The 26,541-nt window shown below is 39.7% G+C and overlaps 1 protein-coding gene across 1 annotated transcript in view; it reads left to right on the top strand.

The window, feature by feature from the left end:
- GALNT14 (polypeptide N-acetylgalactosaminyltransferase 14) overlaps window positions 1-26,541 on the top strand; it is a 116,218-nt gene that overhangs the window by 18,074 nt on the left and 71,603 nt on the right. Inside the window, exons 3-5 of the mRNA XM_044659592.1 lie at window positions 13,183-13,250; window positions 17,048-17,113; window positions 17,283-17,404. Of these exons, the coding sequence (XP_044515527.1) occupies window positions 13,183-13,250; window positions 17,048-17,113; window positions 17,283-17,404 (256 nt within the window). The remainder of the gene's footprint in view (window positions 1-13,182; window positions 13,251-17,047; window positions 17,114-17,282; window positions 17,405-26,541) is intronic.

The following is a 26,541-nucleotide window of genomic DNA, read 5'->3' on the forward strand; positions in this document are numbered from 1 at the left end:
GGATTTCCATCAATTGGGAAATGTCTGAATAAGTTGTGGTATATATGCTTGTAATGGAATACTGTTATGACATAAGAAGTATATAAAATAAAATATATAAAATAAAAAATAGATGATCACCAAAAAACAAAACAAAACAGGAAAGACATATATGAAGTGATGAAAAGTGAAGTAAGCAGAGCCAGGAGAACATTATACAAAGTAACAGCAATAATGTATGATGATCAACTATAACAGCTTATTACCAAACTTGATAATCAACAATGCAAGGATCCAAGGGATTCATAACAAAAAGGAAATCCACTGTCATAGAAGGAACAGTATGAAAGCAGATTGAAGCACACCATTCTTATCCTAATGTCCTCCATGAATTTTTCTCTTGTGTAAGCAATATGTGTCTTCTTTCATGACATGACAAACATGGAAATATGTATTGTATGATAACACATGTGCAATTAAAAAAAAAGAAATGGCACATAATTCATGTAAATGTGAGAGAGCAACAGCCAGGGAGGAGTGTTTTATTAGTGGTAATTTAATTAATTCTCTTCAGAGACAGACTATGAAAGGAGAATTTGGGAGGGAGTGGCAGCAGTTGCTATGGAGTACATACTCTGGCTTGGTATATATATGTTTTATATATATATATATATATATATATATATATATATATATATATATATACATAGTCTGGACCCAGGCTACATATAGTGAATGCTCACCAATAAGAACTCCCATGATCCTTGGTCATAGGTGCTCAGACAATTTGCATGGGACATATTCGAAACAAATTTTTTGCTATTATACCATACTAAAGACTAATGCTGAATTTTCACTAGATTCATTAAAATCCCCAAATATTTTTTTGAAAAAACTATCTTCTAGTCATATCTTCCTGTGATCAAACAAAAATCCCCTTGTTTCCCAGCAAGAATTTGTTCTCTCTAAAAAGCAATAAAGCTGTTTCTAAGACTTGATTGAACCCTTCCTCCCTTGAGGGAGTTCTCTAGTCACTTAAAATGTAAAAAGGTTCCCTATACCTGGGGCTCTGACTCCTTCAACTTGGTAGATTTCCAAAGACCACTTAAGTTACCAAACCATGCCCTGCTAACCAGATTCATTTCCTTGAGGAGGGTCAAGCCAGAATTGAATTGCCTATTGTGTCTTTGTGTATATCTTTGCTGTGTTAGGACAAGGTAAACCTCCTTTTTGTGCTTTAATGTTTTACAAGTGTCTCGTTTCTTCCCAGTATTTAACCTGAACTAAGAGGATATTGATGTTGTCTGCCCTTATCACTACTCTCTTATAATTCTAAAATTGACTTTTTTTAAAAACTAAATGTTTTTCTTATATGTTGGTCTTGAATGAGTAGGCAGAGTGCTGGATTTGGACTCAGGCAGACCTGAGTTCAAATTGTCCCTCAGACACTTATCAGCCAGGACACCTTGAGTAAGCCATAATTTTTCTTTGCCTCAGTGGTTTCCTCTGTACAATGAAGATAATAATATCAACTACAGGACTGTAACAAGCATAAATTAGATAATATCTATAAAGCACTTTGCAAATCTTCAGCCCCTTTAGAAATACTAGCTATCATCATCATCATCATCATCATCATCATCATCATCATCATCATCTCATGTTATTTAACCATTCTTCTTTTATTGAACATTTTTGTCATTTCCAGGGTTTGATTTGGTTTACTTTTTTTGCAGTGACAAATAATGCTGCTATCAACGTCTTTGAAAAGATCATGAGATTCTTTTATCTAGAGAGGTTTATCATCCTGAGTGTTCTTTCTTCCCCTTCCTTTGGACATCTTACCCTATGGAAGAGACCCAAGTAACTTATAAGTATTAGGGATTTAGGGCAGCTAGGTTCCTTAATGGATAGAGCCAGGTCTGGAGACAGGGGTTCAAATCTCATCTTAGATACTTCCTAGTTGAGCAAGTCAACTAATCCCAATTGATCTTCTGTCTTTGAAATAATAGCTAGTATATAGATTCCAAAACAGAAGGCAAGGGTTTAAAAAAAGTATTCAGGATTTAATCTGAAGAATCTTCAAGGGAATCAGCTGAGACCCATGATACAAAGAGTAAATCACTGTGAAAAACAAGAGACCACCTCCCTGTAGGACTGCACAGGTGGGTCTAAATTCTGCCCTGCATGACAGATAGTTCACTCTTACCCCATCTATGCTAATCTCCAAAATGCCATTGGGAATGCCAACCATAGTCACCCCAGGACTCATGCTAGAGCTAAGATAATATGGCTCTCCCTTCCAATGAGTTTATTAATTCCAGAATTGAGCTTTAGATAGTTTTCAGCATCTATAGTGTGAAGTATGAGGTTAAAAAATAAACATTTTACATTTTACAGAATGTAATAGAAAGAGAAAATTCTGCAATTAACTGTAAGAATTTATTTAATGCCCGATATGTGCTAAGTACCATGGTAGTCAGTGGTGATACCTAAAGATAAAAATCAAACAGCCCTTTTCCTACAAGGAGCTCACATTCTAAGAGAAGAAACAATTGATACTTCTAGAAGTATAGGCAAAACAGAGGGAAAGCTGATACAAGGGATTCTGGAGGGCAAAGTGTTAGCATCTAAAGATGCACAGAATAGAAGGTGACTCTGGAGCTCAGTCTTGAAGGAAACAAGGGATTCTGAAAAACAGAGAAAGGAGTAAGTGAATGAGAAGGGAGAGAGTTCCAGGAATACCTGTCTAAAGACAAGGAGTCAGCTCCTTGTGTGTGAGTGTGAGGAATGAGTAAAAAGATTGCATGGTACAATAGATGATAATAGCAGCTAGCATGTATATGATGCTTTAAAAGATGCTGAGTGCTTTGACAATTTGACATTTTTTCTCCTCAACAACAACTCTGAGAGTTAGGTACTGTTATGATATCCATTTTATAGATGAAAAAACTGAGAGTCAGGCAGTGGTTAAGTAACTTGCCCAGGATCACAAAGCTAGTAACAAAGAGTCTGCGGTAGAATTTAAACTCAGAACTTCCTGACTCCAGGAAGTCTTTCTATTGTGCCATTTAGCTGTCTGTAGTAGGATAACTTGTTAACTTTGAGTCAGGAAAACCTGGGTTAAAATCCTGACTCTGACACTTACTAGTTGTGTGATCATAGACAAGTCCCTTATCCCCATTAAAGGTTATCTCTCTTATCTATAAAATAAGAAGTTTGGACTAGATGACCTCAAAGGTGTTTCTTTCAACTCTAAAACTATGATTCTCTAAAGAGGCCAGTATGATTGAACTGCACCATATGTCTAATCTGAGGACTCCTTCAAATGATCAATCCAGACATAACATTTTCCCTAATCTAGTCCCCTAAGAGCAACCTCAAGGTTTTGATGCCTACAGGGTCACCATCTTGTTTTAGGAGATGGATGGCATTTGGGCTCCATCCTTCACCCCTCTCTCTTAACTTGACCAATTCACATGATGGCTAGTTCAGGGGAAATTCGGACAATTCCATGAGAGTCATTGTCATGCAGTGGGCCTCTCGAAGACAATCTTGACCTTCCCTAGGCATGAGTCAGTCTGACTCTGCCTATGACTGGGCATTTAGACCAGCTCTGCAGTGACCTAAGCCAACTGCTTCACTTTGACACATGCTGTCAACATAGACTGAGATTTATAATACTCCATTAAAGCCAGGCCTTTGTTGAGTAAGAAAAATGCATCACTCATTTGGTCACTTGGCAGGACAAATGAATCTCCAGTCTCACAGGGAAAACAAGATTAAATTCAGGTCAAAGAGAGTGCATCAAATATGGGGAATCTTCAGACATTCCTATCATCTAATTGTATAATCTAAGACTCATGTCTCTCTTTTCCCTGCTAGGTAGGGTGCAATAATAGACAAAAATGTCTACAGAAAATGTTATAAATGATAGGAATAGGGGAAAGGGAAAACAACCAAAAGAGCCTAGTTTTTTAATTAAAAGTATTTTCACAACAAGTTTTGTCCTAAAGGAAACATGAAAAAGTACTCCCTTCTTTGAAGAGGTAGGGGACTATGGGCATGAAATATTACATATAATGCTAGGCTTGGTTGCTGTTTTGGTTAGTTTTACTAAATTGCCTCTCCCCATGAAAAAACCCTTACTTTCCATTTCATAATTAATACTTTTATTGGTTCTAAGGCAGAAGAGTTGTAAGGACTAGGCAATGCCCAGGATCACAATTTGGAAGTGTCTGAGACCAGATTTGAACCCATGACCTCCCATATCTGGGCCTGGTTCTTAATGCACTGAGGGCCTACCTGGCCCTATCCCCTCAATTAAAAAAATGTTGCAGGGATTCCTTTCTGGTTTGGGAGGAAAGAGGGATATATTTGGAAATGAAGATGGTTTAAAAATAAAATGAAAACTAAAGAAGAGTGATAGGGAGTCATCCTGGGGTGATGAATTTAGACAGGACAGAAATATATTCTTCCAGTGTGTTATGACAGTTCTTGCAGTCTTTTAGTAACTTAGAGCCTATTTAATAAGATTAGTTATTTAAAATACAAAGCTAACAAATAGTAGACTTGGATAAGCTCCTTCCCCACTCCACTGAAGTATCTTGACCTGGCAAAGCAAAACCTCTAATTTGTAGCCACAAGTTAAGATCCCATTCTACTCTTTAACTCCCTAAAGCAGGCAGAACTTCTTCCTAGGAGACATTGATCCAAGTTCAGATCTTGTCTCTCTTATTACTTGTTTAACCTTGAACAAATCACTTAGCTACTCTTTGACTCAGTTTCCTTATCTGTACAATGGGGGAGATGAACCAGAGAACCTCAGAAATACCTTTTAGTGCTACTTCTGTGATCTATTTATGACTCTTTGGGAACATTGAGACAGAGAAGAACAGCATTAGAGATTAATGTAGACATCCTGCCCAAAAGGGAAGAATAGGAGAAGGTTATTTGAATAGATTTTGGGTGTTAGCTTCAAGATAGGGGTCAAAAAGCAGTTTCACAGGAAAAAAAATTGTCGTTGAGGCTTTACTGTTATCCAAGGAGTAGGATATCTTGGTAACTGAAGTAGCTATTTGGATAGATACCCAGCCTGGAGAAAATTTACCCTCAGGTTACCATACTTAAGAATTATCCTCTGGGACAGCCAGGTGGCTCAATGGATGAAAAGTCAGGCCCTGCCACAGGAGCTCCTAGGTTCAAATCTGACCTCAGAACTTCCTAGCTGTGTGACCCTGGGAAAGTCACTTAATCCTCATCACCCAGCTCTTTTGCCTTGGAACCAATACACAGTGCTGATTCTAAGATGGAAGGTAAGGGTCTAAAAAACAACCTGTTCTCTCACTTCTTTTGGTCAGTCCATATTCACCCAGATAGAAGTCTGCTGCCACAAATCACAAACTTTCTGAGCCTCAGTTTCCACTTCTCAATTTCTCTGTGTTTCTAACATCCTATTCATCACAACTCAGTTTCCACTAAAATTTTTGTTTAGAGGTTGGTGGTCAAGGATAAATATTCTGAAAATATGGCAGGGAAAACAAATGGTCCATTTGGTGACAGCAATGCCTGCTGCCAATGAGTAAATTGACATTCTGGTTTATAATAAGATCAGTGTCCTTTGCGTTAGGTCTGTATGACCCATTTTTCCAGAATATGAACCCTTCTGAGTGAGCTGACAGTGGAATTTATAGATCTTCAAGACTGAGCAGTAAGAACCTAAAATAAAAATAATTGACCCTGAGATTATGCAAAATCACTTAAGCTGATGATCAAGACCACAGTTAGTATTTAGATGGCAAATCTTTGAGTCTCTGCGTATATATGTGTGTATAAAAACAGGCCTATTGTATCCCTTTGGCCATATGTTTACACACATGTGCATGTTATACATGGTATATACATATACCCTACTAAGATTGCAATGATAGTTCTGTGTGTTTTTTTTTCCTCTTAGAGTTACTATTTTTTTTAAAGAAAAGGAATCTTGTTCATAGTTTTCTGCTGTGGGGAATTGGCATAGCCTAGTGAAACAAAGCATCAGACTGACTCAAAAGAACTCAGTTTGAAGGATACTGGCTCTAAGCTGTGTGATCTCTCTTTCACCCCCTCTGTGCCTCAGTTTCCTCATCTGTAAGAGAGGGGCACTGTTGTTTGCACTAGTGGCACAAATGAAAAGACACCATCATTATTATCATCTCAAAGAACAGAATCAATCAAGAAGGGGAGAAAAGAAGAGCTTCCTTTCACTGTCAAAAAAGCAATGTGTTTGTCAGTTTTCATTTAATTACTTGTGATACAGAACTAAATTATTGAGATTTGAATTCCTTTGCATTTGAAGGTTCAGTTAGGAAAATGCCTTGTCATTCAGAGAGCATATGTAAATGTTCATTATTTTATTATATTGAGACCAGGTAGCTTCCAGGTGTGGGTCCCATTCAGCTATATATTTTTTTCATTTTTATTTGTATTTTGAATATTTTCCCATATTTACATGTTTCCTGTTCTTTCCCTCTCCCCTAACCCCCCTTAGCCGATGCACAATCCATTGGGTTTTACATGTATCATTAAGCCCTAATTCCATATTATTGATAGTTGGGCTAGAGCAGGGGTCGGCAACCTTTTTGGCTGTGAGAGCCATAAACGCCACATTTTTTAAAATGTAATTTCGTGAGAGCCATACAGTGCTCACAGTGCGCCCTCCTGTAACAGCGCCTGAAAAAAATTGACTTAATGGCTCCTGCAGAAAGAGCCATATCTGGCCCTTAAAAGAGCCAGATATGGCTCCAGAGCCATACGTTGCCGACCCCTGGGCTAGAGTTATCATTTATTGTCTACATCCACAATGATATCCCCATCAGCCCATGTGTTCAAGCAGTTGTTTTTCTTCTATGTTTCTCTTCCCACAGTTCTTCCTCTGAATGTGGATAGTTTTCTTTCTCCTAAGTCCCTCAGCCTTGCTCTGGATCCTTGCATTGCTGCTAGTAGAGAAGTCCGTTATGTTCAATTGTACCACAATGTATCAGCCTCTGTGTATAATGTTCTCCTGGTTCTGCTCCTTTCACTCTGCATCAGTTCCTGGAGGTCATTTCAGTTCACATGGAATTCCTCCAGTTCTTTATTCCTTTGAAAACAATAGTATTCCATCACCAGTAGATACCACAAGTTGTTCTGCCATTCCCCAATCAAAGAACATTCTCTCATTTTCCAATTTTTTGCAACCACAAAGAGTGCAGCTATAAATATTTTTGTACAAGTCTTTTTCCTTATTATCTCTTTGGAGTATAAACCAAGCAGTGCTATGGCTGCCATCCAGCTGTATAAATACACATTAATGTATATGCATATGTACATGTATATTGTATTTATACATGTTTTCATATAGCTGCATATATACACTTGTGTGCACATACATGTAATGTATACATGTTTGTATTAATGAAGGGGAAGTGCTGGGGAAATCAAGAAAGACTTTTTGAAAGAAGTAGATCTGGAGTGGAGCTTTCAAAGGAGTGAGGCTTAAATTAAAGGAGCAGAAGCTGAAGTGGTAGAGTGAATAGATAGAACCCAGGACTCAGAGTCAAAAAAACCCCCAAAAACCTGAGGTATGGTCCTTCTGACAAATTCTAGAGATATGACCACAGGAAAAGTCACTGACAGCTTTACAGGGCCTAAATTTTATTAACAGTAATAATACATATCCTAAATTTAATTACTTGTACAAATATTCTATCCTCGCATTAGACTTGGAGTTCCTTGAGGGCAAGGATTATCTTTTGCCTCTTTTTGTATCCCCAGTGCTTGGCACAGTGCCTGGCATATATTAGGTGCTTAATAAATGTTTATTGATTAATTGATATGTATCTTCAGTGCCTGAAATTTAAGTACTTAACAAATGCTCCTTGAATAATTGATTAGGCAAAGAAGGGCATGGGGATAGGGGAGGGAGTGTAGAAACATTTGTAGGCAGAGATGGCTCATAACTAAAGGGAAGTTCACTCTGTTCTCAGAGTCTTGCCACAGATATAAGGGAGATCATCTTGTAAAGAGTCATTTTTGGAACTCTGGAAATTAAATGTACTGCCTTCTCTTTTATTACTATCTCAGGGTTTTGGATAGCTTTTAAGACCTAGGACAGTTCCCTGCCTATTCTATGCTCTCCACACACACACTTTCAGGCAATTGTAAAGATTCCAGCTTGCCAGAGCAGGAATATTCAAGAACCTCTACTACAGCCTGCTTCACTTTAACTGAGTTTCAGAGAAAGTATCTAACTAGCAGAAGAAATTGGACTAGAAAGGAGACCCTCTGCCTCTCAGACCTCTGCTTTTTCCAATCTTTATGCTGAAGAGCTGATTGTACTGTAAGCATCTGAGCACTCCTGGCAGCCTGGGCAGGCAGCCACACTTCCTAAGACTGTAATGGAACTTGGTTCTCTGCCCATCCAAATCCCATAGAGGAGTCTTGCTCTGGACGACCTAATCTCTCTTGCTCTCCCTTGCCATCCAGCTTCATGGCCCAGCAACCTATGACCAATCTCTGACCAAAAGATGGCTGAGCCCAGATCTGTGATAATTTCATTATGAAAGCATCCTGGTACAAGGGAATTTGATGGGGCTACTAAAGAAGCAGAGGACTTCTGGGAAGTTTGATACCTAGCTGTGGAAATAAGAAATAGTAATAGATAACATTCATATAGAATTTTTAAATTTACAAAGCATTTTGCATCTATTATCTCAACCTTCACAATAACCTGCAAGGTAGGTGTTATTATCCCCATTTTACAGATTAGAAAACTGATGCAGAGAAATGTCCAGTGATTTACCAAGGATTTGTGGTTGTTGTCCAGTCATTTTTCAGTCATGTCCAACTCTTCATGACCCCATTTGAGGTTTTTTGTTTTGTTTTGTTTTGTTTTATTTTGTTTTGTTTTGTTTTGCAAAGATGCTGGAATGTTTTGCCAATTTCTTCTCCAGACCATTTTGTAGATGAGGAAACTGAGGCAAAGAGAGTTAAGTGACTTGCATAGGGACACACAACTGTTAAGTATCTAAGGCCAAGTTTGAACTTAGGAAAATGAATCTTCCAGATTCCAGGTCAGACACGCTATATATTGCATCTCCTAGCTGCCCAAAATGGTAACTCTAGTGGGCAGATGAGCAGTTGTTTGCTAGTATTATAACACCTGCTCTATAAATGATGACAAACAGAAAGGATCTTAGATATCCTTTGGCCTAACCTCCTCTTATTACAGATGATGAAAATAAGGATCGAAGGGCTTGTCCAAAAAGCTAGAAGTCCTAGACTTGAACTCAAATCTTTTGATGCCAAGTCCATTATGTCATTTTAATACATGTGTCAAAAAATTCAAAGTATGGGAAAAGATAAGGTTGGGATTGGGTAACCCAAAGAAGGTGATTTAAGACCTAGACCTCAAATTAAGTGGAGGATTTAGTGCAAAGAGTGGTAGGTGTGGGTCTTTGTTTGGGGAGTCCAGCCAGGAGAATCTGATAAACCAAGGAACAGAGGCAGAAACTCAAGAAGAGTAACTGTTCTAGAGCTATAATGGACCCCCCAGAACATCTACTCCAAGTCCCTCATTTTACATATCAGGAAATGAAGGCCTAAGAGAGGTTGAATGACTTGTCCATCATCACCCAAGTAATAAATTGCAGAGTTCGAATTAGAATTCCTTTTCAGGGCCCTGGCAGATGGAGGAAGGGCAAGTACAAGAAGGTGACCACCTTGGTGAGAAGCCAAATGCAGCGCTTAGTGATAAATCATTTAGGAACGGTCCAGCTGTAGAATCTTGACCCCATTTCTCTCTTTGACCCTTTTGATACCCAAGAAGCCCAGGGCCCCATTCTAGATCTCCCGAGCCCTCAGCCACTTTGCATGAGACCCTGCTGCTGCTCAAATTGTTCTGATTAAAAGAGCAAAAACAAGCCAGGTGTTAGCTGGAAATGGTATAATTAGCACTTAGTGCTGACGATTCTTTTTTTTTTTTTTTAAACCTTGGACATTTTTTATTCGCTAATCATCTCTCAGTACGGCTGAGCTCGGAGCTCGCACACGATTTACCTTTTGATGTTCACATAAGAGAACTCTTGAATTTCAAAGAGCCGGCGGGGATTTGAGGGAGTAAAATGCCGAAACTGCAGCTGTAATCAAACCTCATTATAGGTTATTCTTCAAGCAATTTTTTCCCTCCCGTTTTCCCTTTCTCTCCCCTCCATAATTAGCAGGTTGGTTGTTGGGGGTGGTTGGGTTCCCCTCCACCCCCAGTAGTGATCATGGTAAGGCTTCCTCCTCCCTCCACCCTCCCTGTGACTGGTTTCACACGATGGCAACCTTTGGCCCCTTTTTCGCTGAATTTGACGATGGGGCTTAGGTCTTTGTGATGGGATTCTATTCTCCACTTTGTCCTAGTTGCCATGGTGAGAATTAATACTTTACGAATAAAGGGAACTCCTGGAATAAAGTTCTCCTTGTGGGTTGCTGAACACCCAGTACAAAGCAGAACTCTGAAAAGGACACTCTGGGAGGGAAGCAAGGTCCAAGCCCACTCATTTCCCATCCTCTCCCAAGCACTCACATTGGGACACATCCTAAAGTCAGTATCATGGCCAAGAGAGCTGCCACATATTCACTAGGAGGGTGTGGGATTAGATTTCCTCCAAGAGACTAATGATCCCAACTGTCATTGCTCTTGTACTTTACTTGCATGATTTCATTGGACCTTTGTAATGACCCCATGAAGTAGGTGACCCAGGTATCCTTATCATGATAATTTTACAGATGAGAACCCTAAACTGGAAAGGTCCTATTGTCAATATTTACTAGCTAATAGATGTCAGAAGCAAGACTTGAACCTAGAACTTCCTGACTTTAATACTCTTATCAACTGTCATGTTCAGTTGTTTCAGTCCTGTCTGATTTTTTGTTATCCTATTTGAGATTTTCTTGGCAAAGTTCCTAGAGAGATTTGCCATTTCCTTTCCCAGTTCATTTTATAGATGAGAAAACTGAGGCAAACAAGGTTAAATGACTTGCTCAGGGTCATACAGCTAGTAAGTATCTGAGGCCAGATTTGAACTCAAGAAAGGGAGTCTTCCTGACTTCACCCTGGCACTCAACTCAGTCTGCTGCACCACCTAACTGACCAGTACAATCTACTCTCTCCTCAGATTATCACAGTGGATTTTTCTTTCTGAACATGCAATTGATTGTCTGTTTAGAATCTTTGTCTCTTCTTGAACCCTTAGCATCTTTCTCTTTTACTTCTCTTCATGCTAATATAGTATCTATATATTTTAGCATCTTTCTTGGCTCTTTCTCCTGTTTCTGTCTGCTGACTATGATTCACCACAATGTCCCCTGCTCCCTTTTCACCCACACTCTTGGCAACCCCTATCTATCCTCACAACTTTTCCTGTTGATTTCTATCTGAAACATTCTTAAGTTCACATGGTTTTTTCAACCACCTAAAATGGTCAGCAAGTATTCTAATCCTATGGCTACCATCACAAAATGAACTTTGTGTGATCTTGAGTAAATCACTTAACCTCAGGCTCCCATCTGTAAAATTCAAGGATCAAACTCTTCTAGTTTTGACTTGTTGGATTCTATCTCACTTAAACAAGTCTGGCTCTCATAACAAAATTATAGCATTATTGCATCAAAACCATTTTCCAGGTCCATTTCTTGCAACTTTTAAGAGCTTTCCATTTTGAATAGCTTATTATTAACTAAAATGGAATGTTTCAAACTTACTTCTGAATCTTTTTCCTATCATATCTTCCCAACCTTGAGAATATATTTAACCTTCACCAGCTCCTGGAGGGCAGGACCTATTCTTTTTTTTTCTCTTTGTATCCCTAATACCTGGCAAAGTGACCAACATAAAGAAGACAATTAATAAATGCATACTGTGTTGTAGTAAGTCTTTCTTGCCTCCTTCATTACCACCATTGGCAATTCTACAGTTCTGTCTAAGTAGACTTCTATTCCACCTTCTCTTTTACTTCTGTTACCAATCTTCCTTATTCTCTTCCCCATAACATTTCAATCACTCAGAAAGCATTTTTAAGGATCTACTGTGTGTCCCTCCTCTTACTTTCCATGTAAATAGATAGTGCCTTGGTATCCCAAACAGTCTTTGTCATCCCAAAACCATGCCTTTTGTCATCTATCAGTTAAAACTTTTTTGCACATTTAATGTCTGTCTCCTTTTTCCTACTTGACACAACTCCAGCAGTATCTTGGTTTACCCTAACTCATATAGAGAAGGTTGGTTCCTGCCCTTAATGATTTCTGGTGGCATTTTGGTATAATCTCCATAACTTCTCAAAAGTACATTTAAAAGGGGGGGAAAGGACCTATTTCTACAAAAATATTTATCATAGCTCTTTTTCTGGTAACAAAGAACTGGAAACTGAAGGATTACCTAACAATTTGTGAATAACAACAAATTGTGGCATGATAGTTATGGAAAATGACTGTGCTATAAGAAATGACAAGCTGGGTGATTTCAGAAAAATCTGGAAAGACTTCCATGAACTGATGCAAAGTGAAGTAAACAAAACCAGAACATTATACATAGTTACAGCAATATTTCTTGATAAACCACTGTGAATGACCTAGTTATTCTTGGCAATACAGTGATCCAAGACAATCCCAGACTTATGATGAAAATTACCTTCTTCCCTCTGAGAAAGAACTGGAGTCTGAATGTAGACTAAAATATACTATATTTTCTTTTCTTTTCTTTTTTTTCTATTTAAGCACTCTTCCACAAAATAACTAATATGGAAAAATGTTTTATGTCATTACACATGTAAAATATATATCAAATTGTTTGCCGTCTCAGGGAGGGGGGAAAGTGGGGAAGATCAGAAGAAGGGAGAGAATTTGGAATATTAAAAAATTATTTTTTAAAATATACACTAAAATAGAGATATTTTAGATAGATTAAATGAGAAACAAGGGCCCAAAATTGAGGGGTTCCCCCATCACTTGAAAAATAAACCTACTATTTCCTTTTCTTTAGTAGATATCTGTTTTGATATCATCCCACTTCCTACCCTGGAACAAATCCAATTCCAACCCCTCTACCTCCTTCCTCTAACAATGTGTGCTTTTTTTTTTGTCTTCCCATTTCTGTCACCAGAAGCTGTAATGGTTTTTCCTCTCTCCATCTCACAGCGTGTCAAACCGAACTCCAGTGCATCTGGTCCATGAGATCATATTAGTGGATGACTTCAGTGATGACCGTAAGTATTGACACTTCCCTTCTCTCTTAGTTGGCTCCAAAACATAGGAGTGGCTCTCAGTACTGCACTTGTTCCTGGGGGATCAGGACCATCTAAACAGACTTGAAGAATTTCCATCTCAATGAAAGAAGAGAATCAATCTCATGAATCTTTTAAAGCTTCTTTTGCATCCCTATGGACACAAATCTGAGTGCATGCCTGACCATATGATTTTATGATAGCTTAGTGCCATGGATAGAATACTGAACTAGGAGCCAGAAAAATCTGGATTTTAATCTTATTTCGGTTACTTAGTATCTATGTGATGCTGGGCAAGTCACTTAAATCTGTGAGCTTCGGTTTCCTCATTTGCAAAATGGAGATATTAATAACACTTGTCTCAAAAGGGTGTCATGAGTTCCTACAACATAATTATAAAAATGCTTTGCAAACCTTAAAGTACTTTTAAATATTACTATCATATGGACCTAGTACTGAGTCTTTATGCCTGTTTGATCATGCACTTGACCAGATGTTCTTTCCTCCATCTCTATCTAGCCTGAATTTCTGCTTTTGCCCCAACCATTGCAGTACTCTCTTAAATTGATCTTCCTGCTTCAGTCTCTTCATTCTCCAATCTAAGGCTCTCTTTTCTCCAATCAGTCCTTCATACAGTGGACAAGTAATTTTCCTAAAGCAAAATCTGGCCCTACCCAACTCAACATGCTCTAGGAGTGCCTTATCACTTCATTGTTAGTAAATGTAGTTTCCTTATTCTTATTCTGTGTGAAGGCATCTCAACCAAAGCTTTGCCTGGGATGAAAAGATTTCCCTTACTTCATAGGGATCCAGTTAAGCACAATCTTATCCCCTTCACACCCCATCCTCCTTCCTCCACCTCCAGCATCACCACAGGCCACACACTGCGTATATGCAGGAGAGTCAACAAGCAATCATTTAAAAGCTCGTTATGTGCTAGATACTCTGCTAAGTGCTGAAAATATAATAAAAGGCAATAAATAGTTTCTGATTTCAAGGAACTTATAATTTAATGGATATAGATAGAACTCAAACAACTATACACAAAGAGAGCCCTATATAGGAAAAAGAGGAAATAATTAGCAGAGAGAAGGCACTGAAAATAAGAGTGGTCAGGGAAGGCTTCCAGAAAAAAGTGGGATGTTGGCTGGACTGAAATGAAACAAGAAGCAGCCAGAGAAAATGGCCAGAGTCAAGAGATGGAATATTTTGTTTAAGCAACAGTTAGGAAGCCATTGGCATTAGATCAAAAATAGTCTGTGCCTGGGAGACACAAACAATTCCTGCCCTCAGAAAACTTAAATTCTAATGAGGGAGATACACACATACAAAAGACACTCTAAAGTGAAGTTTTAAACTATTAAAGCTTGAAATTGCACTTTCGAGTCACCCTTTATATGAGTAGATGGAAGGTAATCTCAGAAGGGAAGGCACTAGCAGCTGTGGGGACTAAGAAATTTCTCCTGCAGAAGGTAGGCATTGAGCTGAATCTTATATGAAGCTAATGGTTCCAAGTACAAATGATCTCAGTCATTCCCCTGCTTCCATTGATCTTTATCAAACATATCACAAAGTGTTAGGAAGCTCTTAGACTCTAAGCTGTAGAGAAGGAGGCTCTCTAACTTACCTGTGTGGCCAAGCCAAGGCCTTACTGCAGCCTTTGAAAATCTTATCAAAAGGTGCCAGAGTATCCTAGTTCAGGCTAGAATACTAAAAATACTCCCCACTTTAATTATATTGCATTAGGAATGATTTTTTTTAATTCCAGACTTATCATTTTCTTGATGTAGGGAACTTTTATCTAGGGAATTCACTCTACAATGAGGATAAGCAACTTGTCAGTAATATTTAGTCTTAGAGAATTTCACAGAGCACTAAAAGATTAAGTGATTTACCGAGGTTCCCACAGCCAATGAGGCAGGACTTGAACTCAGGAATTTTTGACTCCAAGGCTAGTTCTCTCTCCACTAGTGGAGGGTCAAACTCAGTGGTGTCAAACTCAAATAGAAACCAGAAGCCACTAAACCCTACTTAACAATCTTGCAGGAACATATTGACTTAGAAAACAACATGTTAACATTATCCCTGGTGGCAAGTTTGACACCTTTGCACAAAGCCATAGTGCTTTTCTAGTAATAGCAACTAAGATTTAGGCAGCTCTTCACAGTTTGCAAAATCTTTTATCCACTTTATTTCACTTATGCATAATAAACCGGAGAGATAAGTAGTGGACATATTATCATCCCCATGAGAGATAAGTAGTGGACATATTATCATCCCCATTTTGTGGGTTTGGAAAACTAAGACTCAAAGTGGTTCACCTATAGACATGTACCTAGTGTTATGTAGAGATGGCAGCATGGAATCCCTGCAAAATATAGGGTCAGCCTCACCCAGAATTCCAGGGGACCCCCCCTGGAGAACTTTGGGTGAGGGGGCAGTTGAGAGGGAGTTAAGGCAGTTGCTTTCTGGAGGTTGAGGTGAGCGGATCACTGCTTACTGCTCCTGACTTGTGGGGTTCACTTGAGTGGCTATTGTGGCATAAGCCATAGTGGTTTCTACTCAGGGGTTAGCCAGCTTTGTAGGGTTAATCCTTATCAAATATCAATATAACAATTATTTAGTTGTTTAGTGATTAAAAATATTAACTATTAGCAAGAGAGCCAATTTAGCCAAGAGCCCTTCACCCCCTCCTGTGGGGGGGAAGGGCAGCTTCAACCTAATAGATCAGGGCCACTTTTTCCTTATTTAAAACCTATTACCCCCCTAGCTTTTCCCTTCCTTCTTAATATAAGCTTTACCTTCAGTATCTATGCCTGGGAATTATTTGGGGATACTCACTCACTGCTCAAGTCTGGTCATCTAACTTGAATCCTGTCAGCTGTCTGTTTAAGAAGATCAGATCTATCTCAGCCCTCAACATTTAGATAACTAGCTTCTACTTATTCCTCTATCAGACCTGTGAGGAATATAAGTTAAAGAAAGGGAACATCATTGAAGTTCAGCTTCAACAGAAACTTACCAGAAGTACCTCAGTCAGTCTCCATTTTTCCAACTGAAACCTCAACTGCTTGGGGGAGAGGGGTTTGAGAGCCAGGAGTGTCTAATCCCCTCATTTCTCACTGAAGCCTGTCAGTCAGTGTCTGTGAGAAGAAGTGACTTGAAGGTTACTGGCCCTGGCATAATCATCAGCTTCCCCCAAATATCTGTTATTATCAACATAACAGTTTTGGCCAGCCAGCCTAGGATTTTTACTCTAGAACCTAGTGGGGAAAGGATATAAATATGGCCAGTATGATCAATAGGGCAGTTGTTACTTTGGGGTGCTCTGGGGTCTTGCTGTATGGGATTTGGCAGACTTGTGCCACATTTTGGCTTATCACAGTTCCTCAATTTTTCAAAAGGGTGATAGAGATCTATGACACTTACCTATGACACTAGAGAGAAGCAGGATTCAGAGTCTCTGACCCCATGTCCAAGTCTCCATCCCCCCAGGATGGGCCACTTTTCATGGGCTACTTTTCATAATGATAGTGATTAGAATTCAGCTTCCAAGTCAATCAGCTTCCTCTGCCATTTTCTTGTTATCCTAATTTTCAAGCCAAGAGGAAGAAGTATTCAGAATTGGATAGTGGCAGGGAAATCGGATCTAGCTCCAGGGAAAGGGCTTCCAGGAAGCCTCACCTGCTCCTTACATCTCCATCGCTGTCCAAAGGTTGTCTCAGGAGGAGTGTGGAGGCCAGGATGCTCACTCATCATCCCATTTTGTTTTTTGCAAGCTGACGATTGCCAACTGCTGAGCAAGCTACCCAAGGTGAAATGCTTACGGAATGAACAACGGGAAGGTAACAGCAACCCAGATTTCCGAAGGGGACTCCCTGGGATGGGGGGATGAGGGATGGTGATACAGGGAGCAGGGAGGTTGGCTGCCCTTTCACAGCCCTCAAGTTTCCTAGAGAGACCATGGACTAGTCCCGAGGGGTACTTGCATGGCCATTTGTCCTCATTCTACAGGGCTGATCCGTTCTCGGATCCGGGGAGCAGACCTAGCCCAGGCCAGCATCCTGACTTTTCTTGACAGCCACTGTGAGGTAAACAAAGACTGGCTTCTCCCCCTCCTGCATAGGATCAAAGAGGTGAGTAGGGTCAGGGAACTGCTTTCAGCTATTTCCCTGAATGCTATATATTTTCTCTTCTATGGGTGGGGCTACCCTAAAGAGACTGGTTGGTACAAACCAACTTCAGGCTTCCAAAGGAAGGGCATGGTGTGGTTTGTGTGAAGCATTTAGGACAAGGGGACTGGGGCTGATCTAGTGTGCAGGTATGTGTTACTAAATATTTAACAACTGGCTCTTCAAAAAAAAAGTGAATGCCAGACCTGTGTTAAAATTTAATCTGCATTATTAAAATTTTATCCATCACTTTCTTTAGTCTGGACTGTGGGTCAGCAAACTATAGCCTGTAGGACAAATGCTAACCACTGCCTGCTTTTGCACAGCCCACAAGCTAAGAATGGTTTATACATTTTTAACTGTAAACCTTTTTTTACACGATTAAATGTAATGTACAACATTTTAATGTAAACATTTCTTTTTTACATTTTAAAATAAGGAATTACACAAAAGCAATGAGCAAAACTGATTTGGCCCACTGGCTATACTATCAAAGGAATAAATGCTCATGATGAAAATTTAACAACTAGTTCTCATACGTTGGTTCAAGCCAACACTAACACACTGACGGGTCGACCCTTCTTGCTGAATGGTTTAGCAATCCCTGAGGTGCACCCATCTTTCCTTCACCAGGGATAGAAAGCATTTGAGTTGAATAGACCTGAGTAAATATGCTTTTTTACATATCCCTTAGAGGAGAGAGTACTGGGTTGGAGTCAGGTGAGTCTTGGGTTCAAAATGGACCTATTTGCTCTTAACAGGCAAATCATTATGTCTCTGAGCCTTAGGGATGAAAATGCCAGAATTACTTTCCCTCCAGCATCATCATGAAAGTCAATTAAAAAAATGTATACAAAATGCTTTCGAAATCTGTTACTGTTAGTAGTACAACAAGAAAAAGAAAACACTTTAAAGGAAGGGCCAGGATCAAGCCTTGCACAAATCCTATAAACTTCCTGGTCCTCAATTTCCACATCTGGAAAAGGGCTGTTGTTATTGAGTTGTTTTAGTCATGTCCAACTCTTTGTGACCCCATTTTGAGTTTTCTTGGCAAAAATACTAGAGTAGTTTGCCATTTCTTTCTCCAGTTCATTTTACAGATGAGAAAACTGAGGCAAAGAGCATTAAATGACTGGTCTAAAGTCACAAAACTAGGAAGTGTTTGAGGCCAGATTTGAACTGAGGAAAATGAATCTTCCTGACTCCAGATCCATTACTATATTTCTATTGTTGCCCACCTAGCTGGAAAAGGGAATTATCCCTTTCTGTTCTAGATCCACAATTCTTTGATTATAATTTCTCTTTCATTCACCTACATCTCAGAGTAGAGTAGTTTCTCACTGTAAACCAACACACAAGGACAAGATGGACTGAGCTAGATGGCAAGAGACCTGGTCCATTAATTTTTTAATTCAATGAAAAACTAATGCCTCAATTTACTGCTTTGAGAAAATCTAATAATAATTACAAAACAATAATAACAGACATTTAGAGTCACAAATATGGTGATATCTCTAGCATGCATTCAGGAGCAGGACTTGGGAGTCTGAGTCCCCACTTTGAGTGGTTCAGCTCTTTTCCTAAACTCTCCCTGTCCTCTGTGATGTGGCCAGACTTGGGAGCACTCTGACATGCTATTATGTGACCCTTACTGTCCCCAAAGGGTATAAACCAGTCAGTCAGTCAATAAGCATTTATTAAGCATCTTCATTGTTCTTGGCACTGTACCTTTAAGCTCTAGGAAACAAAAAGACAAATGACAGCCTCTGTCCTCAATGAGCTTACAATCTAATGGTAAAGGAAGGCATGCACCATTCTCAGAAGATTCAATGGGCAGAAAAATGCCATGCCTTGTTTATTCCCCAAACAGACCTAGTAAATGCATATGTATGACAGGAGATCTGTGACTCTTTCCCATGAGATTCACGCACTAGACATCCTCAGGCACTAAGGCAGAGGACCAGAGAAGAGTGAGCAGAGCTTATAGCTACCCAGACATACAAGACTGAGTGAGTAGACCAAAAGAGCAATTTTCTCATCTGTAAAATGAACCAGAAAAGGAAACAGTAAACCAAAGCAGTATCTTTTCCAAGGAAACTCCAAAAGGGGTCATGAAGTGTCAGACGTGACTGAAAATGACTGAATAACAACATAAGTGCTGTAGGAAGCTGAAGCCGGGGTCCATCTCTTCCTTTTGAGTCATATTGACTGGCAAGTCACTTATCCTCCCAGGTCCCCTAAGCCTGTTAAGTTTCAGGAGCATTGCACAATTGCAGTGACAGAGTTTCCAATGAAATTATAGACCCAGACCAAAAGAGGGGGGGGGGGGGGGGAGGAAGGGGCAAGTTGAGGAAGCTGATGAGACCAAAGGATCGAAGCAGCATTCCAAGTCAAGTACTGGGTATAAGTGGGGGAGGAGGGCTGTTAAAAACTCTGTCCCTTAGCAACTTCACTGCTAGAAGGGAATTTCCCAGCCTGCTCTGGGGTGGTACTCTTCCTTTGGTATTTGGGATGTCTGTATGGCTGGCATTGTATTCTGCCTCTCCGTGGAAAGAGACACACTCCCTTTGCAATGGCTGTACTAAACACAGCCAACAATTTGTTCTCATTGAATAATTTTGAATTTTAATTATCAAACACAGTACGTGCCTTTATAGAAGAATCAATGTTAACCAGACGACATGAATGTAGACTTCTGGAATACAAAGTGATGAGGTCGGGAGCTGTACCTTTGTGGGGAATTTTCCTTTATAGCTGAAGCCTTTGAAGGTTCTCTGCTTTATTCCTGCCTTCCTATCAACCTAGAGATCTTTAAGCATATCCAAGAAGTTTCTTTATACCTACCTTTGTTTCTTGCAATGGCAATAGATCCTTTAGAGGTTCTACTCCCGAAATCAGTAACAAGATGAGTGTTGGAGGAAGAATGTTAAAAGGTAGAGGAAAATTGAGGAGATTGAATGTCTAGTCAGGTTGTTCAGTGACCTGACTTGTCAAGGTTCCTCTCCCTTTGACACAGAGAACAATGGCTCTCTCTATCACTGCTAAGAATAGCTTTGAGGCTAAAATATATAGAAATGGGATCACCACTGGTTTATGAGTTGATGGTTGACTAAGACTTGGCATAGTTTAGTCACCTAAGATATCCCTTCTAATACAGACTCCTGTCAGAGAGGCAGCAATGACTTGGCTCAGGTCTTTGCTTTATGCCAGAGCCTATTATAACTGTCTCCTCACATCCCCTTTCACCCACCAATGCCCCTAGGTCAGTGATGGGCAAACTATAGCCCGTGGGCCAGATGCAGACCCCTGAAATATTCTATCCCAACATGCGACATTATTCCTAATCTGACTAATACAATGAGTAGGATACAATACATTGAAACTTTGAAAGAGTAGTCTTGGAAACAGACTGACAGATGAGCATTTCCTTTCCTTTGGCCCCTCTTTAAAAAGTTTGGCCATCACTGCCCTAGGTTGTATGTCATAAATCTTAATATTTACCATTTACCTTACTCTATTCTGTATGAATTCCATTCCTTCAAGAAGAAAATCAATCCTGATATTAAGAGTGGAACAGTCTGACATGGAGAAACCAGAACAGGGTAGGGCAGAACACCAGAGATGTTCTACTGGGACCAGAATGATATGAGGAGAAAAAATGGCGGTGATTGACCAAAGCCAGGACAGGATGGATGATAACACTAGGGCTGCTTCACCAAGACCAGGATAGGATGGATGGTAATATTAGGACAAACATTTGGGTTTCACTACTGAATTACTAGGGATACAAGCATCACTGATATTATGGGGTGGATAAATATCATTAATAGTATGACTTAGGGATATTTCATTGTGATGAACAGGTCATTCAAGGGCTGGAATGAGGTAACAGCTGAGACCTACATCTGGCATTCGAGCCTCATCACAGTCTGCATAGGCAAGGTGATAGAAATGAAGGACCACTGGACTGGGAAAGAGTAGTCATTCTATTGACCTATTTATAAAAATAATCTATTTGTTTATAAATCAATTAATCTACTAGTTTATAAAAATGAAACAGTTGGACAAGATGATCTCAAAGATTCTTCTGGCTTTGTAAGTCTGTGTTATTGCTGGCTCCTACTTTCTACTCTGACTTTACTTTTTTTCAAAGAAATGTCAAAGGAATTAGGACTAATTAACCAACAAGAAAAATGAATGGATGAGGCTATATTTGTAAGGGTTTATTGTGCAAGACATGAAAGCAAACTATTCCCCATCTGGACTGATCACTTAGAAAAGGGGGGAAAAGCATGTGAACCTTAGTACTCATATTTAGTTTTGAGAAAGAACTTCTGATGATCCCAAATCAGATTCACTTATTAAAGAATATCACAAAGCCTTTTTGGAGCCTCTAAAATCATTTGGATAATAGATTGAGAGTTGAAAGGGACCTTAGAGATAACTGATTCCAACCCCTTTGTTTTAGAGATGAAGAAACTAAGGCCTAGAGGTGATGATTTGCACAGGCAAGATTTAGTCCTCTCAAATCTTCCTAATTTCAGGTCTGATGTTCTATCCACTGGACAACACTGCTTCTCAATGAATCAATCTGTTATGCTTAGTTGTCCACCTGCAAGTAAAGTAACACTTCTATGATGAAAGATGATGCATTCCAACAACATTTTTGTTGCCAAAAACTTTACCAGAATTAAAAACAATATAAGATAAATCTAGGATATAGATTCCTTACCTTCTCACCATGTCTGATTAAATATATTTCCTTGAAAGCAAGGGCTATTTCTTTTTTCTTTTCTTCTGCCTTCCCTTCCTTCTTCCTTCCTTTCCTCCCTTCTTTCTTTGTTTCCTTGTTTCTCTCTTTTTCTTTCTTTGTTTCTCTCTTTCTCTCTCTCTTTCTTCCTTCCTTCCTTTCTTCCTCCCTTCCTTCTTCCTTCCTTCCCTCCCTTCTTTCTTTGTTTCTCTCTTTTTCTCTCTCTTCTTTCCTTCCTCCCTTCCTCCATCCTTTCCTTCCTTCCTTCCTTCCTTCCTTCCTTCCTTCCTTCCTTCCTTCCTTCCTTCCTTCCTTCCTTCTTCCTTCCTTCCTTCCTTCTTCCTTCCTTCCTTCTTCCTTCCTTTCTTCCTTTCTTTCCCCCCTAATGCTTAGGACAATGCCTGGCTTGTTGATTGAATGATTTTTTGATACAGACCTCTCTCCTTCCCTCCTCTTTGAATGAAGTAAGCCAATTTTCCCTGACTCACTCAGCTTTTGAGGGAAAGCATTCTCACCATCCAAGAAAGGGCTATGTACCCACATAATTTGTCTGGGCATTTCATCCCACTTTTAGGTAGATATTAAAACCTTGAGAGTACCCACTTCACAGCCAGATCTAGTTCTTGTCCCAAATCCAGAAGGCCTAAAGACAGAACTGCTGGCCTCACTAAGTTTACTGGCCCAGTGCTGAGTAAACTTGGTCTTTGCCCAGACCTCTCCATACACACCCCAATGTTGTGGAAAGATCCCTTGTTTTCAGAGCATTTGTAAATCTTAAGCATTCTTTCTTGCCCAGAGCTTCTCAGGCTGTCCTAGGTATCCTCTCTGGCAAAACTAATTCCTTTTTTCTTGACAAAGACTATCTCACAGCTTCCCAGAGCTGGATATATAGTCATCTTACCCTTCAGTGCTCTTTTCTGCTAAGGACAGAAGTACCCTTCACCTTCATCACTCCCAAGCCCGAGACAGAGTAATTACTCAGGTCCAAACTGCTTCTTTCCTCTGTGAATTCAGCAATTATTAAGTCTTATCCCAGAATACTAGCATTGGACCTACTCCACCCACATCACTCTTCTGATGTCTTTCTTTTTGTCTCTTCTAGATTGCTAGGCTCTTGCTAAAGCTTTTATTGCAAAGAGATTAGCCAAGCAGACTAAGGGCTATCTGAGGGCTCTATTTCTCCCAAGGCAATTTGTGACTAGACCTAGACCCCTGAAAACCATAAAGCATATGTGATGGTATTTCTGAAGCCTGTTATTTCAGAGATAAGTGAACACTCTGTGTGTGTGTGAGTGTGTGTGTGCACATGCATACATGTCATCTTGGAACAAAAAGTGACTTGATCTTGTGAGAGTAAAAATTTAGAATTATAATTGGAATCTGGGATTTAAAAAAATAGAAGTAAGAGGACCAGCCAATACTATCAAAAGCTATTCCCTGATTGGTGATTCAAGCATTGAAAAATCCCCTCATTTCCCAATTTCTCCCTTTCAATTACATACCATTTATTGAAACAAGCTTCAACTTTTATACATCTACATTCTTTTCCTCTTCATTTTCCTCTTTGTTAGGGAGTTTAGAGGAAGGAGAGATTGCTAGTTTTTGGAGACATCATGAAGGACATGAATCTTGAGATGGTCCTTGAAAGAGTTTAGATTTTGGTGGTTGAAGTGGGAAGCATATTTCAGGTGGAGGAAGCAGCCTGGGCAGAGAAAAAGAGGCAAGAAATCAAAGCACATCTTTGAGATCAACAATTAGTCCAATTTTTCTGAAACTTACAGGATATGTAAGCTGGGAGAGTGAGAGCTAGACCTGTGATTTCTTTGATATAGAGAACTTCCAATGAAGAAACTCCCCCTATCAATGTAGAATGGCACCTTCTTTGCAACTTAGAGAGTTACCTGGGATATTTAGAGCTTAAATAACTTATTCAGGGTCACAAAACCAATTTGTGTCAAAGACAGGACTTCAGTACAGGTCTTTCTGTTTTTAAGACCAGATCACTATCCACGCTGATATAATGTTGATATACTTGCCTTAAAGGAGGCCTGGAAAGACATACCAGGACAATAGTAAAGGTCTTCAAGTTCTAGGCTGTGTTTTGACTGAATTTGACTGAGTTTTGACAGGGAGGCATTGGGGAATTTTGAGCAATGTGATTGATTTGGAGTCTGAGGAACTGGATTGATATTATGGGTCTACTCCTTTCTTTGTTACTGAGGAAAAAATCATTTAAAAATCTCTCTAGGTTTTAGTTTTTTCACTTAAAAAATGAGGGGGTAGGACTATCATTGATCCTATGATTAGCATTGCTACTAAACTCTAAGGGACAATTTAGCCTGTTAGTTCTGCATAATGTGTGTGTGCATGCGTGCGTGCATGTGTATGTGTATGTGTGTGTGTGTGTATCCAAGCATCTAACCATGGCAAAGTAGCTCTGAACATGTCCCTCGATTCACCAATGACCAGAGTGAGAATTGCATGGACTACAGATGAACTATATATGTACACACCCTTGAGAAAAAGGATCATCACATCAAAAAATAAGTATTTCTTTACATTTAGACACATTCTGGATTTCAAAGTCACTCTGTAACTAGTTTCTGACAAAATGAATGACAAGTGAGAACCTGAGGACGAAATTGTTTGGTCTTAAAATTAGAGGTTCCATAAGTCCATATCTTAAAGCAAGAAGACAGCTTAATTTGGGGAGAGATGGATTGATCCAATAAAATATCTTTGAGCAGAGAAAAAGGTCCCTTTCTGTGAAATGAAGAGTGTGACCCAGAGGCATAAAACAGTCTGTCCTTGGTGATTAATTTGCAGTATGCTTGGTTCTGTTAGTTCTCTCTAACATTTCAATTCATATTTCATTCAATCAACAAACATTTTTTTCATCACCTACTAAGTGCCAAGTATTGTATTAGGTGCTGGAGATATAGACAAAAAACACATATTCTTTGCCCTTGAGGAACTTACCTTCTATTAGGAGACACCATGGACACAGATCAGTAAATGCAAAACTCATACGAATGACATACAAAGTCATTTTCTGGGAGTGTGGGGTGTATTTGTAACTAAGAGATCAAGATGGTTTTTTTGTTTGTTTTTGTTTTTAAATAAGAGATGGCATTTTAGTTGAACTTTTGAAGGAAGCTAGGGAATTCTCTACAGTCAAGGCGCAAAGAAAGGACTTTCCAGGCATGGGTTAGAGGAAAGGCTTCCTTAAAAGGTGGGAGATTGAATGTGTTATGGATAAAAAGGGGGTACACTAAAGTTGGGGGGTGGTCTCCTTCCCTTGCTGAGTGACAGAGGGGTAAAAGGTGATTGAGGTGATAGGAGAGGAATGAAAGGGATGGCTGAGTTTAAGTAGGAATGGATAAGGTGGTATTTGGATGATAAGGGTACAGGTGAGGTATTCAGGAGAGGCAGTTAACACAGACTAGACACCCAAGCTAGAGACAGAGGACACTGGGGGGAAATAGGCTGAACCCTTCCAGGCAGGAAAGGTACTTTTACAGACACAAGGAATAGGGCCAGTCAGAAGTGGTTTGAATCTGACTTGAGGGCTTTCTTGTCAGTTTCTCAAGTCCTCAAAGGAGGAACCACAAGGCTCCTCCCTGTCAATGAAACTGAAGGGATTCAGGAGGAAGTGTGGGGTAACTACTTCCTCCCAAGATGGATGCCTCCAGTTTCCTTCAGGAAATAAAGAGAATTATTCCTTCCCCTTCACCCTTGCCTAATTCTTCAACACAAAGATTCTCCAGAGGGTTTGATTAGGTAACCAAAGGTTTATTAATGTTTTAGGTTTGGTCTGGAAGGAGAGAGGGGTTTGGGGTTCCTGACAGCCACTAGGGAGAAATTCAAGATGGGGGAGGGTCTCAGGAATGCATTAGACTGAGAGAGAACCTGCTCTCTCAGCCTGGGAAGATTTGGCTGCTTTTAAGGTAGAGGGTATACTAAAGGGATAGTTTGAATTCAAGGATGTCCTACTTTCCTATTGGGGAAAAACTAAACCCACAAAGTCTTTTCTCTAAAAACCCAAAAGCCACCCTGCCTCCCAGAGCCCTGGAAAAACAGGCAGGGAAAACAGGGAAATAATATGGAGCAGGTCAGGGAGAGGTCCAGAGAAATTAGCCAGGTTCAAATTGTTCAAAGACAAGGCACAGGCCAAAGCAAACCGAAAGCCAAAATAGAGCTCTGGTTGATCCTTCTGCTCTGTTCAAGCCTTAGTGACCAACTGAACTTTCTCTCAGAATTCTAAGGCTTAACTGGCAGAAGTTTTCAGTTGGCCCCCTGCAAGAGCAAAACCTCTCTTGCATCTTTTGCATTACAAATGTTACAGAAAGAC

The sequence above is a fragment of the Gracilinanus agilis genome, chromosome 2 (assembly GCF_016433145.1).
Source record: "Gracilinanus agilis isolate LMUSP501 chromosome 2, AgileGrace, whole genome shotgun sequence".
NCBI classification, from domain to species: Eukaryota; Metazoa; Chordata; class Mammalia; order Didelphimorphia; family Didelphidae; genus Gracilinanus; species Gracilinanus agilis.